A 19,679-nucleotide genomic window follows, 5' to 3' on the forward strand; every position below is an offset into this window, starting at 1 on the left:
AATTCCCAAAGAATAGGATTTCACAACCAGAAGTCACACAAAAGGGAGTAAACCACATGAGGGAGAATCTGCAGACACAAACAACAGAATCAGACCCCCAAGTCCCGCATCATCATCAGATTCTCAGACAGTGACTAGAACAATAAGTGTATATATGCCCTGAAGTTTTGAAAGACTACTTGAAGTTTGATAAAGAAAGAAGGGACCCTCAAAAAAGTCCTAGTGGGTATGAAAAAGAACAAAACAGAACAGGAATGAAAAGCATACTGAATAAAATCAGACAATAGATGAGTGTGAAGAGAAAATTCGTGAGGAAAAGTATACTAAAATTATTAGCCGGAATAGAAAATACTGACCGAAAGCTTTGGAAAAACAGGAAAGCAAGACTGAGAGACATGGAGAGCCAATACTGTATGATTCCATTTAGATAAAGGTCAAAAAGAGGCAAAACTGATCCTGCAAGTGAAAAAAGACCTTGACTCGCTGTCAGTCCACCTGCCGAGCTCTCCCGCCTGCAGGAACCCAGCGTCCTCCTTGCCCTGCCCTTCCTCCAGTGGCGGCGGTGCGTGACAGTGACTCACGCTCAACCTCCGTAATCACCAGGCAAATGTAAATGAAAACAGTGGGATACAGTTTATACCCATCAGACAGGCAAATATGGAAGTGGGGCAGTACCGAATGTTAGCAAGAACGTGGGGAAACTGCAGCTCTCATATAGTGCTGGTGGGTATGTACACTGGTGCATCTACTTTGAAGAGAGTTTGGTATTAGCAAGTATAATTGAAGGTGCATGCACCCCATGACCTCGCAGGAGAGGAATGGATGGGGAGAGGGTGATGCAAGACATCTACTCTATTTGTAATGTTTCAGTTTCTTTTATTTTTATTTAAAAAATTTTTATTCTGTCAAACAGCCAAAGGATATCAATGAGTAGGTCTACTTTTCATATAGCACAAGTCTCCAAACCAATGAAAGCCCAGACTATTTAGAATCTCAATCTACAGTTCCCCCCCCCCACTCTCCAAAATATAAGTTAAAATAAACAAGTTGCCTGCCATCTTCCTGGGGCAACAGGTAAATCTCAGTTCCAATTTTCTGCCCAAAGGTTCTTCACCCTTTTTCACATGAGTGATAAAAAACAAGCCTCTAGAAGATAAATTAACAGCATCCCACCCAAGGGAGCCCCAGTGACACATTACATGTTTGCCACTCTGATTTTTAGTTCCCCCTTCCTTTCTGGCAATTAAATTAATTCACAAGCCTACTATACATTGAAAAAAAGTTTGTTATGTGAACACTAAAAACATGGTATTTTTAAGTTACTTAGTCCACAATATTGCAGAACCAGAAAATTTACTGTTAACTTTAAAAGCAGACTACAAAAAAGTACATATTTTAAAAAAGATAAAAAAGCTACCACCACAGACAGGGAACCAGAGAACCAAAAGAAATATGCCAAAAGGCCTGAGTAATTTTTTTTCTAAAATTTTATTTATTTGAGAGAGAGCAAGAGTGAGAGAGCACAAGCAGGGGGAAGTGGCAGAGGGAGAGGGAGAAGCAGACCCTCCGCTGAGCAGGGAGCCCGATATGGGACTCAATCCCAGACCCTGGGATCATGACCTGAGCCAAAGGCAGACGCTTAACCAACTGAGCCACCCAGGTGCCCCTAGGCCTGAGTAATTTTTCTTCCTGATTATATCTGTCTTTTCCCAAATAATTTAAAAATTATTATTACTATTATATAAATTGAGGGAAAAATTAAAATTGAATGGCCCATCCCATAATTTTTAGCTAAAGAGTATACATATATGGCCAATAACAGCCATCAGAACCCAGGTCTCCAGAGTTGAAACAGGGGTGAGCACTGGTCTGTGCCCCAAGGGCAGCTCACCACGCAGCTGCAAATCTGAGGGAGTCAGGACTTCCACAGTAGTGGTCTCTGTAAAGGAAACCACCAGGCTCCCCATTTCTCCCTCTCACTCCCAGCAGACTCCCCATTTTTCCAATTCTCACAGGACTCCTGTGGTTTACAGGAAGCAATGAGTTACCACTCTTCCCACCACCCTCCCTGTCAAGAATTTGTCAAGAGAAGGATATTATCAAACAGCATCTATGTATGGTATTCTCCTCGGTCCTCCGTATACCTAACAATCTTCCTCCTCATCCCAGATGCCCGCATCCAACCATAGGGGAAAAGCCCCTTACCCTGCAAATGATTTCATTTGACATAAAAAGATATTTTATACTGTTTTCACTAAAGCAGTGATTTCTAATCTTGTGACCCATCAGTAAAAAAATTTTGAGACGCAACCCCAGTGTATTTATAAAGTACATTTATTTATATATATGTATGTGTGCATATATACTTATATATCACAAAAAACTGTATTACATAATAAAACATACAAAGAAAAAAGAAGGATGAAGCAACAGCTATACTATAAAAAGAAGTTGAAACATTTACTTAACAAATACCATGGATTATATTTTATGTGGGAACATTCCAGGTAATTCAGTCTAAGAGAAGTATTAGTGTCATGCACAGGAATAGTAAGGAAAATCCTTTAGCAGATGTTAAGAACCTCCTTTACCAGAGGATTAAGATGTGCACTTATGCTGCCTCCCTCTACTCCCTTATCACCTAAGCCACCCACCTTCTAAATGCTTCCTGAGTTTTTAAATCCTTGATTCTCAATAAAGGCTGTTTACATTCTAGGTCTTTCTCCTTCTCTAAAGATAACATTATTCAAACCAATAATATGAAATTAACTCCCTGTTCTCTATTTAGTCAATACTGTGAAGATACTAACATTTTTGAAAGAACACTGCTAATCACATAGAACATAACAAGGGAGAGAATATAATTTGATAGTGAAAATTTGAAGTAGTTAAAGCAAACAAAAGAATGACTATTTTAGAACATAAAATAGTATGAATACCTGATATTATTAAAATTAGATAAACCATTTACCTCAAACTGGTTCTATAGTACGTAACTGGACTCAGAATTTGAAGACACTCTTAATTTGTTGAGTTTTTTTTTTTTTTTTTTAAGTAGGCTCCACCTAGTGTGGAGTCCAGTGTAGGGCTTGAACTCACCACCCTGAGATCCCTGAGATCAAGACCTGAGCTGAGATCAAGAGTTGGATGCGAAACCGACTGAGCCACCCAGTTGCCCCATTGAGCTTTTGATTTTAAAAAGTCACCCTAATCTTGAGGTGAACTCTTCTTTTATTCCCATAAGATTGAGAAAATTCACAGAGAATACTCATTTTTCAAGTTTTTACTTGGTAAGGATCATGTATACCATGGGCAAATTATTTCTGTCTCACTCTCTACACTGAAGAGACAGTTTGGCTAATGAAACACCAGCCTAATAATATGGTAGACAAACACGCTTTAATAAGGATGAAAAATTCATGTCTGTGAGTGCTTCGGGTGACTGATGATATTATTAGGCACCTAATCACTCAGATACTTTAAATTTTCATGGGTAATGTCTTCTGATCTACTAGGGAAGTATAAAGAGAAGCATACATCTTGGATGAATCTTAGTCCCTGGCCACATAAGAAAGGTTCAAGAAAGAAAATTGCACTGATCATTAATTTCTAAGACCCATCTCCCTACCTTAAAGTTTATAAGGAAGTGTGCTTTTCATTTAACATCACATAAAATGAAAACAAATATTTTCATTTAATATTTATTTTAATATCTATCACTGTACCTGGGAAACACACTATACTTTATATAAGTAATTATAACAATTATTATTCACAGTTTCAAAAAATCGGTGCATTATTTTGCTAATTATTTTTCTTTTGTGAGGCTTTAACAAAAGTACCAGGAATAGAAAAAACTATGGGGTAATCAAGAGTTAAGTTATAATGCTGAGTTATACTTGGGAAAAGGTTTGATTAGGTATAATGAATGCATAAGGCCCCCAACTGCTTTTCTCTCTTTTTATGCTTTGTTGCATGGACCCAGTGTCCTCTGTTTACCACTCTACTACCACTACAGATATGATCTGAGTATCATTAGCATAGGCTGGTGGTTACTTCATCTATAACTTACCTTCAAAATACAAGAAGAATGAAATATCCACCTAATTATTATTAATGATATACATGAAGGTAAACGTGTTATTTTATAAAATTAAAGAATATGCCTTTTAACAATAATGATAATAAGATCTTAATCAGCTTATTAACCCTAAGGCATCAGGTATGAATCCATCACATAAATACCGACAGACCATAGTCATAGATACGATTAGCTTGAACCGACAGATTCTCAAGGATTAACTGCTGCAAGGTCCTTACCAGGCCTATCCCCAATCCCCACCAGAAGAGCTTTCACTTGTCTGCAACCTGCAATGACGACATAGAAGGTAATATAACCGGCCTTTCTGTGCACTGAGTATGAAATTATTATATTCTGGTCAATATATTCACTAACTCAAAGACAAAGACAGAACTCAAATTTCTAGAATTCTGAGGGCATTTGTGGTTTTGTTTTTGAGTAAATGTCTTTCACAGTATTACTTACATGCCTGGCACTATTTTTAGAGCTTTACATATATTAACTCAGAAACCTTAAATTTCTTGTGCCATGGACAAGGGTCTATGGAAAATGCAGTAATTTTAAAGCACTGACGGATATAAATAATATTTAAAGATGTAGCAACAAAAGTAATGTGACATGAAAATATCTTTGAGTTTTATTGGTGATAAATCGCAGTTACTGCAAATATTCTTAGGAACTGTCACATGTTTCCTAACTGATGGAAATGCTAAATCCCAGTTAAGAGATTAGTGAAAATTAAAGATGTAACATTTTTCCCATCCAAGTTCCAAACCCTCTGAGTTGTCCATTTATGCCTTAGTAGTTAAGATTCCCTATATTAACAACCCATTTTTTTTTTTAAGATTTTATTTATTTATTTGACAGAGAGAGAGACAGCCAGTGAGAGAGGTAACACAAGCAGGGGGAGCGGGAGAGGAAGAAGCAGGCTCCCAGCGGAGGCAGGGAGCCCAATGGGGGGCTCGATCCCAGGATCCTGGGATCAGGCCCTGAGCCAAAGGCAGACGCTTAACGACTGAACCACCCAGGCGCCCCTATTAACAACTCATTTAACCCAAAGACAATTACAGATGAGGACTCTGAGGATTGGTGAGTTTCGTACTGCACTACTATAAAATAAGTAGCATGCACCCCCAGTCCCGTAAGTACTGGCACCCTCACCTTGATGGGGGGTTTCCGAGTGATGTGGGAGACAAGGAAGTTCATGGCAATGTCCTCACAGTTGATGTATTCATCCACCATATCTCGGATGGCCTGGGGCATCACGTAAGAATACAGGTAGGCATAATACTGTCACGGGTAGAAAAAGAATCACATACTCTGTTAGAGGCCACAGTTCTTCGGCTTTCAGCCAAAATATACATGGATCTAGGGACTGTTAGGAAGCGTAGGGGTGGGGAGGAGGTTGGGTGTGACGATCATTAGTGGAATCACTACTCCCTTTATTTAGGGAGTTGGGACCAGGGATGCTAAACATCCTACAAGTCAGACCTTCTGCAATAAAGAATTATCCCATCCAAATGGCCATTATCACCCCCCTTTTGAGGTCCTTGGTACCTCGGTGATTTTACAACAATATGAATATTTATCAAATTAGGTCAGACGGTGGTTCAGATGAACAGCATCCTATCTGTGACAATGGCAATAAGGGATAAGTGAGGGGAAAACCTGGTTATAGAGCCATAAAACATCCAATCCCTCAGTTCTTCCACTTACGGATTCTAGAATCTGATCACTTCTTAACCATTGCCACTGGCTTCTCCCTGCTCCAAGCGACCGTCATCTCTTGCCCGGATTATTCATATAGTCTCCTAAACAGTTTCCGGGCTCCCATGTTTTCTTCCCTCTAGTCCATTCTATGCACAGCAGAGTGGCCATGTTCAAACACAGGTGCAAATGAACATGTCACTGCAAAACCCTCAATGGCTTTTCATCTCACTCAGAGTAAAGGCCTATGTTCTTAAAATGTCCTGAAAGGCCCACAAAATGCTGTGCTAAAGCTGGCTCATACCTGCTAACAAATGTCAATTGCTAAATTTTCAGGAATTTTATGAGACTATTTAGGAATTTTGTGAGCTTGTTATGAAAAACAGCCAATATTAAAAATATAATTACATAAACTTAAAATTAAATAAGCTATATTAAAAACCAATAAATAACTAAAGAACATCACTTAATTAATTAGCTTCATTTTACTATTGTTTATTACATTTTACTGTTATCTTGAGGTTATTTATGTCTATCATATCTGTATGGTGAAAATACTGTAGAACTGACCACCCCTTCCCAACTCCAAGTTCAGTGACTCATGTCCATAACCTGCAATCAGCCGCTAAAAATATTTATACCACAGAAATGGACAAATGCTATAAACAAGGCACGTTTAACTATGATGTGTTGCAATGTTGCTGCTGATGAATGAATAGGTGAGGTGCCCAATAAAACTGATTTATATATATTTTATTACCTTAAAAAGTTAGAATCTATGTAATGAAATAATGATCATAAAATTGTGTACCACACAGTGGTTTGCTGGTTATCTTGTGGCAAAGTACTTAAAAGATAGTTAACTTAAAAGATGAATTATACATTTCTCTTTTATAAAAAGACAGATGATTGAAATTTGTTGACCCTTTAAATGGCCAGTGGCTGTCATTAGTATGCTAATGAGAATATATTTACTGAACACAATCCATATCCTCAATGAGGGAAAGGTGACAGACGTAACAAGAAGAAAGAACTGCCTTTCCAGAAAAATGGAGAAAGCATTATGAAAACAGATGTTTAGAAGTATTTCCACCATTATGTGATTATGATTGATGCCATAAATCAATAAACTTTCATATCTGTACATTTTAAAACATAAAAACTTTGTAACCTGTTTAAAAATATTTTAAACGAAGTTTCAATGGATTTAGAGCTTACTCTAAGAAAAAGTAACAGTTTCTCATTAGTTTGCTAAAAAAAAAAATTAAATGGCATTACAGAAGATGAAAATTCTAGTCCAATTTGAACACAATTTAGTGGATGCGTATCATGATGACTTATTAAGCACAGAAACATGGTGTCTCTTACAGGGACAGTGACTAAAACCAAGTTTCAAAAACAAGTTTAATTTAGAAATAGAGCTCTGACTTGCCATAACACAGTGTCAAATCAGTATTTTAAAAAATAATATGCTGAATCTAATATAACACTGTACGTTAACTAACTGGAATTAAAACAAAAAGTTAAGGGGCGCCTGGGTGGCACAGTCGGTTAAGCGTCCAACTCCTGGTTTCAGCTCAGGTCATGATCTCGGGGTTGTGAGATCGAGCCCCACATCGGGCTCCATACTAGGTGGGAGCCTGCTTGGGATTCTCTCTCTACCTCACCCTCTGCTCCTTCCCACTGCACGCTCTCTAATAAATAAGTAAATCTCTAAAAAAAAACAAAAAACAAAAAACCCTTAAAAAAATAAAGCACGATGATATTGCTTTCACTAAAATTTAAGAATTCAGTGAGAATATTATTTTGAAACTTTATTTCACCTTTATCTCAACATTATAAAAATTTCTATACGTACAGTAGTACATATACAAATTTAATTTCTAAATAAATATACACATCTGTGTGATAAAATACATCTGCATGATACAGGTTTAAAATTTTTTATTGTGGATACTTATAATTTAAAGACTTGATCTTTCTAGATTAGGGATGACCCACTTAATTGCTTTCAAGGACCAAACAAGTAAGGTAAATAAATGACTTTTTTTTTTAAGATTTTATTCATTTAGACTAACATAATATAATAAAAAATCATTATAAAAAAAAAAAGATTTTATTCATTTATTTGAGAGAGAGCGCAAGCGTGTGAATAGTCGGGGAGATGCAGAGGGGATGGGAGAAGGAGAGGGAAAGAATCCCAAGCAGACTCCCTGACAAGGGTGGAGCTTGTAGCAGGGCTCAACCCCATGACCCTGAGACCATGACCTGAACCGAGACCAAGAGTCAGATGCTCAACCAACTAAGCCACCCGGGTGGCCCAATAAGTGACACTTTAAAGACACTGATTTAAGAAAAATAAAGAGTCGTGGAGCAAATAAGCGTATACATGCCCATCTACAAGGAACAGTGGCTACCCAGCTCCAGTCAATTGGTGCCTGGCAAGAACAATGCCCAATGTGACCTGATCTTCATGTTTACTGAGGTCCAGATCTTTCTGTAAAATTCTTGTATTAAAGCCTGGCAGTGTATGGAATAGCACTGGGGGACTAAATAAACATCTCTGTAAACCACAGGTTTGAAGGCTGCTACTTTATAACCTTTGCCCTAGATTTTCAAATAGAAAATAAAAACTAAGGTTTATCAAGTAAATTATTTATTACTTGAAAGTGAAAGGATCTCATGTTGTACTTTTAAAGAGCATCAGAATTTGAGAATAGGCAGACTTTTCAGAAGACAAGTAAATTCTCAAGGTATGAAGAGACAATGCTGAAACCGGTGTCTCTCTCTCAGATGACCAGTGTGAAAATAAAGGACTCCTAGGTTAGGTATGGTTTCTCAGCCACAGACTAGCATCCCCCATCCCAACCAAAGCCCACCCACGTTTGGAAAATAAGCACGAGGGTGAGGTGCAAGAATGGGACAAGCATATCAGCTTCACAACTGAAAATGTAATGATTTCTTTGGCTGGTTCAAAATGTCCCTAGTAAGATGACTTCGATTCGAGGTTCTGTTTGAGGTGGGTCCCAAGATACCACCATCTGACATATGAAATATAGGAGGGACAAAGCCTGGAGAAAGCTGGGATGTCAGTTTGAAGTACCAGAGGGACATATGGGGGCAGGGGGTTCCTGAAAACAATTAGGTATATGAGTACAGGCTTCAGGGAACAGCCAAGGCTGGAATACAGACACAGAAATTACCAGCCTGTAGGTGCCCCAACACCTTGAGATATGAGAGAACATCTAGGGAAGACCAAAGTTAAGAAAAGCACTAGATACAGAAGCTAGAAGGCTGAGATACTTCAACATTTATGGGGAAAACAGTATGGTGGATGGGTCTTCCATGAGGGCAAAGAAGTTGCCTAGAATGAGAAAGGGCATGGAGGGGAGATCAGGAGGATGGGCCATGTGCCAAAGTCTTTGATGACCAGGAAGAAATGGCTAGCAGGTTGCTAGATGGCAGCAACAAGACAGATGCTGTGAGCCTCAAATGAGATTTTATATGATAGCTGAGAATTGTCTGGAAGTGTCATCAGTAAGCAATAAAAATGGTTCTTTATACCTTCCCTGCTCCAAAGTACATATCTGGGGAAATGAGTAGACTCAATCACTGTCCCTGGAAGAAATATAGGAACAAGGTAAAGGAGAAGCACTGTCCTCAGAGAAAAGTCGGGTTTTAATCAGGTCAAGAAATAGAGGAGGCATTCTGTGAAGTGGGGGGTGCAGGCAACTTGACTACCTCAGAAGAGGGATTCTTCGGAACCCAGAAGAAGTACTTGGGGGGGAAGGTATAGAGCAACACTACCTAAGATATGTGAGTCACATCTGTCACTTTAAATTCTCTAGTAGCCACATTTTTAAAAAAAGATTTTATTAATTTATTTGTGAGAGAGACAGAGCACAAGTGGGGCAGAGGTAGAGGGACAAGCAGACCTCCCACTGAGTGCAGAGCCTGACACAAGGCTCGATTGTAGGACCCTGAGATCATGGCCTGAGCCGAAGTTAGATGCTTAATTGACTGAGCCACCCAGGTATCCCTAGTAGCCACATTTTTAAAAAGAGAAACAGTAAAATTAACGAGAATAGATTTTAACTAACCCACTGTATCCAAAATAATTGCATTTTAACATATCTAAATCTGGTGTGCACTTTACACTTACAGCTCATCTCAATACTGGCCAGTTGCATTTCAAGTGCTCAAAAGCCATGTGTGGCCAGTGGCTACTTTACAGAACAGGAAAAGTACAGATGAAAGATGAGTTCAGGAGCAAAAAAAGCTTTGCAATAATACAGAAGTAATGACTGGAGGGGTTTGCATTTTAGATATTCAATAAAAATTGGGATGTGTGCCATGGTGAAAGCTCTAAGGAATAAACAAAACTTGCATAACCACAACAGAGGCTCATGGTGGAGCTTGAGATAGTGGTGGGTTAACCTGAGTCAGAAGAGAACCAGCCTTCTGCTGGTTAGGCCATGTCTGGGATGGCAATGGCAAAACAATAGTATTTTAGCCCAAAGCTCTCGATTTTACAGGACAGCCAATGCCCAGAAAGAACAAACTAATTTTCCTAATAGCCTACATGCAATTGTGCAGGGAGCCTTCTCACCCTGACTTTTTATTCCAGAGCTGTTCTAAGCATCTTGAATAGTCTTTAAAAACAGAAATAACTTACGTCTAACATACAAGGGACATATAAGAAATATCAAGAGGGCTAATTTAGGGCAGCATTTCACTACCACACAAAGGCTCAACTCTTAACGAAGCTGACACCAATCTTACCAAGCTGTTTCTTACCTTGTGAAAGAAGGCAGCACCTGTCAGCACCATGGACAGCTCACAGGAGTAGTTGGAGTTGTAGAGCCAGGACTGATGAGGGATGTCCCACGCATGGTAACGGCCAGGGAAACCCACAATGCGGTCCCGTGCTTCTCTCCACACCCTCAGAAAACACAAGTATATGCACACACCTGAGTACAAAGCTCTAAGATTATCAGTAACAGTTAAAATTATTGCTCTTGGGCTACTCTTTTTTCCTCTTAAAAATTTTTAAAAAACAAAATCACACGCTAAACAGGATAAGAACAAGCAAACAGTGTCACACGTAGCTTCTTTAATAAGCACCTGCTTATTGCTCTTCTAACTTCTGGCAGCCAGCACTTCTCCAGCCTTTACAGAAAGAACAAGCTGGAATAACATGGGAAGGAGATAACTAAAGTTAAGAGTCTCCAAAATGGGGTATGTACACCATCAAAAGAAGTGATCTATAGGACCATACAAATGAAAGATTCATAAATGCAAGATATATAAATTGAGGGGTGCCTGGGTGGCTCAGTCTGTTAAGCATCTGCCTTCGGCTCAGGTCATAATCTCAGGGTCCTGGGATCAAGCCCCGCATAGGGATCCCTGCTCAAAGGGGAGCCTGCTTGTCCCCCCCCTGCCCCTCCTCCAGCTCATGCATGTGCGCACTCTCTCTCTTTCTCTGTCTCAAATCTTTAAAAAATGACAAATTGAAAATTCAGTATATTTCCGGGATAAACTTTTATATCATCCCCAAATTTAGAGATAAGGTAGAACAAATGAAATCAGTTCCCCAATTTCACAGGGTAAAATCAGAAAGCTGAAAGCACGTATGCACTACAGAACCCTAGAGCCCTTCAGAAGTGCTTCAGGGGTCTTATAAACAATGAACCACTATATCCCCACTCCGCCCCACCCCCAAACAAGTATTTAAACTGCTTGAGAAACTCATCTCTTACATGGAACTCTCATCACTTACCTGGAATTTCAATTCCTAAAAGACAAAAGATCTCACTCCAAAAGAGTTCCTCTCCTATTAAGGTTGAAAGCAATTAATCTAGTCCGATAGATGAGAAACCACAACTTCCATCATAATGTAACAGTCTTCTAGATGGGCCTTCTGCCATCTCCTACCCAAGTCCTACCTCAGTCCTAATTTATTTCCTAAAAATGACTCCAAATTACTAACCTAAAAAGCTATAAGATCTTTTCATTAAATATTTGAATGTAAGAGTAGCTAATAAATACCACTGGGATATCCAAATGTTATTATCAATATTCCTGAAAATACTGATCTCTTCCAATGCCTATTGCTCCTACTAGTCCAGCAGAATAGGAAACTGAATACTTCAATCAACTGATTTGGTTGATTTAAATAAATATAGGATAATAAATTCTTGATAAGCAGAATCTCACTGGCTACATACATGATATCAAATGATAACATATCTAATTTGTTAAGGGATGTCAACCATGATACAGTCAACTGTTATTTATTAAATAATAAGGAAAAAAAACAATATGGAAGCAATGGTAGAAGTGGTAGAATGAACTCAAATAAAGGCTTAACTAAATTCCTGGAACAACTCATCAGTAGTTTTAGACAGTTTGGTCTCAGTGGATATTTGAAAGTTAGGCATTTTAAAAGATTGAGTATAGGGACACCTGAGTGGCTCAATGGTTAAGCGTCCGACTCTTGATTTTGGCTCAGGTCATGATCTCAGGGTAGTGAGATCTAGCTGAATCCAGCTCCACACGGGAGTCTGCTTCTCTTCTTTTCCCTCTGACCCTCCCCCACCCATGTGCCTGGGCTCTAAAATAAATAAATCTTTTAAAAAATAAATAAAATATCAAATATAACTAATGCTACCAATTTACATAAAAATGTTGCACATAATCAGTTCATTAACATGATACTCGAACTTGCACTGCACTAAATATTTTTAACATATGTGCCAAATTGTAGGTCAGGCTTTGGTATACTTTACCTTTAATGAATTGTTCTTTAAATGTATTAATATTCTAATTACCAACACACTATATATATTTTTTTAAAAATTTATTTACTCACTTTAGAGAGAGAGTGCAGGGAGGGGCAGAGGGACAGGGAGAGAGGAACTCCAGGAGACTCCTGGCTCAGAGCTAACTAGCCTAGGGCTCAATCCCATGACCCTGAGATCATGACCTGAGGGGAAATTAAGAGTCCAATGCTCAATCAACTGTGCCACCCAGGGGCCCCCCAACACACTATATTAGGAAAAAAGTTTCAAAGGTAATTTTATAGCTCAAACTCCAAAATAAAAAATTCGCTAGATAAATGAAACTTCAAAAAACTAAGGAAAATTTTAGAAATAATGAAATCAAGATAGAATTCCACTGAAGAATTTGAATCATGAGTAATATTCTATTTATATTTCAAACTTAAATACTATCACCTTGGAAATAAGTGCATCAATTCAACCTTTTTGTGGTATGAATTTTGGCACATCATTCACCACACATCACTTCCGTATTAATATATTCAGTTCAATATAACAAAAAACTGTTAACAGTTCAAATACTACATATTTTAAATAAAGACATATTTTTAAGCAAGTACGCAAGATCAAAACAATTTTTAATGATTACCTGAATGAAGCAAAAGACATTACTATTAATTTTTTTTAAGATTTTATTTATTTAGTTGAGAGAGAGAGCAGGAGCAGGGTGAGGGGCAGAGGGAGAAGCAGACTTCCCACTGAGGAGGGAGCCCAATGTGGGGCTTGATCCCGGGACTCCAAGATCATGGCCTGAGCTGAAGGCAGACACTTAACCAACGGAGCCACCCAGGCACCCCTTACTGTTAATTTTTTTTTTAAGATTTATTTATTTGAGAGAGAGAGAGAGCAGGGGGTGGGAAAGGGAGGGGGGAGGAAGAGAGGGAGAGGGACACACAGACTCCCAGCTGAGCACAGAGCCTGATGCAGGGCTCTATCCCACCACCCTGAGATCATGACCTGAGACAAAATCAAGAGTTGGATGTTTAACTGACTGACCACCTACATGCCCCATTACTTTTAATTTTTAATTGAAAGCTGATTTTATGATCTTCGAAACTTAGGCAAAATAGTTTTGAATAAAGATCAGTAAATATTCAGATATTACAGTACATTTACATTAAATTAAATGTAATAATGTACATAAATGTAAAGTACTACATTTAATGTACATTTAGTATATTAAAGTCCATATTAAACTAATACAGACTTTATCATACGAAAAGACATTCTTAATCTTACTGGTTATACTTCCATGTTTTTCGTTCTGGTTCATTAAGAACCAAATAATTTGAAATGCAGTAAGAAAATTAAATGTAAAATCAATAATCCAAAAATGTGTAAAAAAATGTAAGGTGAGATTTTGCTTCCTACCTAAGAAACAAGAGTTTCTTTTCCAAATCCCATGTTTCTTACATTATGATAGTATATAAGCCTTTTCCTCCCCCTCCAAAACAAAATATTGAGGAACCTATACCAAACCATGGTAAAGGAAAAGGTTTTGGTTAGTTCCCTTTGGAAAAAAAAACTCATAAACCAGAGCCATGAAATACAGAGAAAAAGATCAATGTCCTGTTGTAGAATTCAAAGATTCCGCTCCAAGACAAGAGATACGTGGATCCAGGAAGAGAAACCTACCTTACAGTTCATATCCCATACCTTCTCTTAAGGTTGTGCTGTCTTTTCTTTCTTTTTCCCAATAAAGTTTATTGAGATACAAATCACATACCGTAAAATTCACTCATGTAAAAGTGTTTGACTCATTCACTGGGTTTTAGTATATTCACAAAGCTGTGCAACCATCACCACTATCTAACTTCAGAATATTTTCATCACTCCAAAAGGAAAACCCATACCCATTAGCAGTCGCTCCCCATCTCCCTCTGTCCCCAGCCATGGCAACCACTCATCTACTATCTGACTCTTATTGATTTGCCTACTGTGGACATTTCATATGAACAAAATCAAATAGTATGTGGCCTTTGGTGCCTGGCTTCTATCACTTCGCCTGTTTTCAAGATTCACCTATATGGTACCTCATATCAGTACTTTACTCCTTTTTATTGCTAAATAGTATTCCGTTGTATGGATATATCACTTTTTTTTAATCCATTCATTAGCTGATGGATGTTTAGATTGTATACACTTTATTTTTTTAACAACTGATTTTTGTATGTGTGGCAAAATACTGTAACATAAATTTATCATTTTAATCATGTTTACATGCACCATTCAATGGCATTAAATACATTCACACTGTAAAACCATCACCTCCATCCACCTCCAGAAGTTTTTCATCTTCCCAACCTGAAACTCTGTGCCTATTAAACACTTAACTCCCCATTCCTGCCTTCCTCTAGCCCCTGGCAACCACCATTCGACTATCTGTCACTGGGGGTCTGACATATAAGTAGAATCATATATTTATCCTTCTGTGTTGCCTATACATGTTGACTATTATAAATAATGCTGCTATGAACATTCACGTACTGCTTTTGTATGGGCATACATTTTCAATTCTCTTGGGTTCCCTTTGTTTTACCTGTCCATTAAGAACCTATCTGCCTCTTTCTTTGCTACGTAAGTTGAAGTTAGCCAAACCCCTATTATCTCTTGCCTGAGGAGGTAGTTCTTGTTATACCTGCCTTTTCCTTTTGAAACTAGAACTGTTCCACTCCCAATTGGGTGAAATAAGCAAATTGGAGAGATGAGAAAAAGCTTTTAGATCAAAGGATGCCCAAACAAATGAGAAGAGTCAGGGTGATGAAACGTTAGGTAGTACAGCCAGAAATAATTCTCCAGTTCCATACGAGAGGCTAAACCACAAATTTCCAATGACTGTTAAGAAATTCTTACAATGCAATAATAAAAAGACAAATAATCCAAATAACAATGGGCAAAGTATCTGAAAAGACATTTCTTCAAAGAAGATACACAAATGGCTACTAGGCACATGAAAAGATACTCAACTTCATTAGTCATTAGGGAAATGCAAATCAAAACGATACTGAACTACCACTTCACACACAGTAGGATGGCTATAAATAAACAAAAACTAGCAAGTACTGTCGAGGACGTGCAGAAATCAGAACACTTGTATACTGCTGATGCAATATTAAATGATGCAGCCTCTATGGAAAACTATGTAGCAGTTCCACTCGGACATATCTATCCAAGAGAAAGGAAATACAAATGCATACAAACACTTTACATGAATTTTCACAGCAGCCTCATTCAATAACCAAGAAGTAGAAATGACCCAAATGTCCATCAACCAATAAATGGACCAATACAATGTGTATATCTATACAGAAGGAAGTGCTGACACATGCTAGGAGATGGATGAACCTTTTATTTTTATTTTTTTTAAAGATTTTATTTGTTTATTTGACAGAGAGAGACAGCTAGCGAGAGAGGGAACACAAGCAGGGGGAGTGGGAGAGGAAGAAGCAGGCTCCCAGCAGAGGAGCCTGATGTGGGGTTCGATCCCAGAATGCCAGGATCACGCCCTGAGCCAAAGGCAGACGCCTAACGACTGAGCCACCCAGGCGCCCCTGGATGAACCTTTTAAACACGAGGTTAAGTGAAAGGAGCCAGTTACAAAACAGCATGTATGATATGGTACCATTTATAGTCAATGTCCACAAAAAGCAAATTTATAGAGGAACAGGTAGATTAATGGTTGCCTAGGGCTTAGAGCAGTTGGAGGGAAATGGGACGTGACCATTTACGGGTACACAGGATTTCTTTTGGTGGTAATGAAGCTTTCTAAAATGATCATGGTGAAAGTTGCATAGCTCTGTAAATATACTAAAAACCATTGAATGATACACTTAAATGAGTGAATTGTATGACATACGATTTGTATTTAATAAATGTTATCCAAAACTGAATCGTGAGAAAATGATCACAAACCTGGATGTCACAATAAATGTCAAATCGCTTTAAAAGTCTCTAAGGCCTACCCTCAATTTCTGTATTTACCTCACTATGGACAGGTAATAAACTGCCCATGGCCTGCATACCAGTCCATGATACACTTTAAATAGCCCTGATCTACTCCATTCTCTTACCTGTAATATTCCCTCAACTGGGATATATAAGCCCTAGTAAGAACTACTAAGAGTCAAGAAAACAATGTAGTTAGTTTAGTGGTTGACTGCAAGTTCTGGAGTCAGACAAACCTGCACTTGAATTCCAGCTCTGCCACTTACTTTCTAGCATCATGGTTTGGTTCTCCTGGATCTCAATTTATTCCTATGTAAAATGGAGATGATTACAACTTACATCATTAAGTTTTAGGAGTATTAATGAGATAAATCACACAAAGTGCTCAGCCAGTCTCTGGCACACAGTACGGGTTCAACAAATGTAATGCATTGTCATCATCAGAACTACCTCCTTCATCTCCTCCCCCTATTTTTCCTTTTGGATCTTTGCATCTAACCCCATCTTTCCTAAGTCTTTCAAGCCCCAGGATTCTGGCACCCTTCCACTGCCCTAACACATAGCAACATATTGCTTCTGCATAACCAGGAGCTATTCCCCATTCCTATAAACACAAAAACCTCACGTTTCCTTCAGGAAACTACCCCTTGCCTCTACTCAGTCCATGTGGTTTGTGGCTGGAAGATGATGTACTTGCAGCTCCAGGGCCAGGCAGATAACCCTGGTCTAGCCAATCACAGAATCCATCTCCCTGGCCTCAGAGGAAGAGCCTATGCGAAATCAAAGGCAACAAAGAAGAAAGCAAAACGTCGAGATGAAGAGAAATGGAGTTCTCCAACATCACCAGCTATGTCCTAAGTCAGCCCTTACTACCTCTGAGGATTTCTGTCACTGTCAGCCAAGACAGTCATTTTGCTGCCTAATCCAAGTTTGAGCTGGTTTTGTCACTTGCAAACAAAAGTGTTTCTTGATTGAAAATCAGCTGCTCACCGAAATCCAAACATGATTTCATCATGGCGGAGGTGAGCATCATCATCAATAGACAGGATGGCCTCTGTCTCAATTTCATTCCAGGGCAAGAATCGATTGTTCAAACTGTTCTTCTCAGTACGGACCACCTGTAAGGAGGAAGTAAAAACACTAATGACCAATGCTGCATCATAGAATGCAAAACCCAAACTGCCTTTAGGTCAAAGGAGACTGTAGCTAAATTTACTAAATTGTCTGGTTGCCTATGGCTTGTAAAACCGAGCATATGCATTTCAGGAATAGAAACTGCCTTATAATTCAGCAAATGCATAAGGATTTCACATTTTAAGCTTTATTCATTTGCTAACTAATTTTCTTGTGTAACAAGGTAAAGCTGAGGATTATTTTACATAAGCGATAAACACAGTCTCGGGAAATCAAAAATAACTTTCCCAAGAGAACACAAGGTGGCAGAGTAGAACTGAGATCATAATTCCCAGCTCTGAAATCCACAGGCTTGCTCATATTTTAAAACCCAGCTCAGAAATCCTGAGTCTGTGTCATTTCTGATGCCTAATTTTAAGGCCTTTTATCTGGTATTTAAGAAAAAAAAAAAAAAAGGAGAGCCCACCCAGTAGAGGTTAATTACCTCACCTTTGCAATTCCCACCTGTAGCCACTGACTACACATACAAAAACATTTTCTTTCAAGGGGTACCTAACTCAAAAAAATTAACAGCTGTATCCACAGCAAATCCCTATTCAAAGAATCTCTATCCAAAGTGACGCATACATGCAAAGCAGTATTTTCTTCACAAAACAAAGATTAGTGCCCAAATAGAACTAACTACATTATAAAAAAATTTTTTTTTACTTAGACATTACCTTAGATAAGCATAGTTTACTACAACGTAGGTAGTAGCTTTGTTAATCACCCTGCCCAACACTCAAATGAGGATGACCATACTCAGTACTTTAAGAGCTCATTTTTATGGTATCTGTATCTAATTAACCCAACTGATGAGGAACTATCATTTTAGTCTCAAAAAACCAGAAACAAAAAGAACTTCCTGAGGAATCACCTTTTTAGAAAGACTGGAAGAGTCACCTTACTTTCAACAGAAACGTTTACTTGTACTGAGAATAAGCTCTACCTAGCTTGATGAATGGAATTACATGTGGGGTCTAAAAGTTTATGAATGGTTTCAAAGGTGCTCCTATGACCTCACAAATATGGTCTCTTCAGCTTAAAATACTCTTTCTCTTATTCTTCTACCAAAATTATTCTCTCCCTAGAGACCCAGCTCTCAGGCCTCCTATCACTTTCTTCCTCTTCAAAATTAATCACTTCTATGTTATTAGAGCAGAGTCCACATACTTCAGTTAAATCATTCTAAGACACTTAGAATCCAATTAGCTCAGAGTCAAAGGGCCTTGGAGATCATATGGTCCAACTTTCACCTTGTACACAGATGACAAGTGGCAGAGCTAGACACTAGCTTGTGCCTTCTAACTCCAAAGCAGTCTTTTTCTGCTAAACTTAAACATTAAATTCAGAACTCTCATCAAACCAAAGCCCTATGGAAAATGCATTATTAATTGTGTACCATCAAGAATGAAAAATGCTGCCAAATAAGAAAGCATGTGAAATAGTTTATCACTTAGAATGTTTACTTTATTAAAGAGCTTTTTAAGACTTTGCCTCAGCCCCAGAGGAGTTCCTTCCAAGTCAAGACAAGAAAGGATCTATAACAGATTTGCTACTACAGAGAACAGTTGTCAGAGACAAGCTATAGACACAGAAATCCACCCTGCACTGAAGCATGTTTGACCAGTGAAAAAAAAATTCCTGGGCTTAAAGCCTCTCCCAAGCTCAGATTCAGCAGTTACAGAACAAAGCACTGATGTCTGGGTTGGGGAAAAGAGCAAGGAGGGGGGAGATGATCAAGTACTCACCACAGATGTTGCTGGGCTCCATCCCCAAGGAGCAGGAAAGTGGCCAGGAAGTGGCAGAAGCCAAATGCCAACCTCAGCAACCATAAAATGCCATCTATCTTAAGATGCACCCAATTTCAGAGATGTTAAAATGTTAATAATGTCCACCTTACAATCAATGGACTGTGGCATCTATCTGCTCTG

At 38.5% G+C, this 19,679-nt stretch overlaps 1 protein-coding gene across 8 annotated transcripts in view; it reads right to left on the reverse strand.

Moving 5' to 3' along the window:
* Positions 1–19,679, reverse strand: part of EXTL3 (exostosin like glycosyltransferase 3) — a 131,953-nt gene that overhangs the window by 4,769 nt on the left and 107,505 nt on the right. For 7 of the 8 annotated variants that reach the window (XM_087866604.1, XM_045773959.2, XM_045773958.2 and 4 more), the window contains 3 exons: positions 17,563–17,690; positions 10,586–10,730; positions 5,243–5,371 (listed from right to left, as the gene is read on the reverse strand). In XM_087866604.1, coding sequence (XP_087722730.1) covers positions 5,243–5,371; positions 10,586–10,730; positions 17,563–17,690 — 402 coding nt within the window. The other variant, XM_087866605.1, reaches the window with a different exon arrangement.

The sequence above is a fragment of the Ursus americanus genome, chromosome 13 (assembly GCF_024610735.1).
Source record: "Ursus americanus isolate L20-20 chromosome 13, mUrsAme1.1.p, whole genome shotgun sequence".
In the NCBI taxonomy this organism is placed as follows: domain Eukaryota; kingdom Metazoa; phylum Chordata; class Mammalia; order Carnivora; family Ursidae; genus Ursus; species Ursus americanus.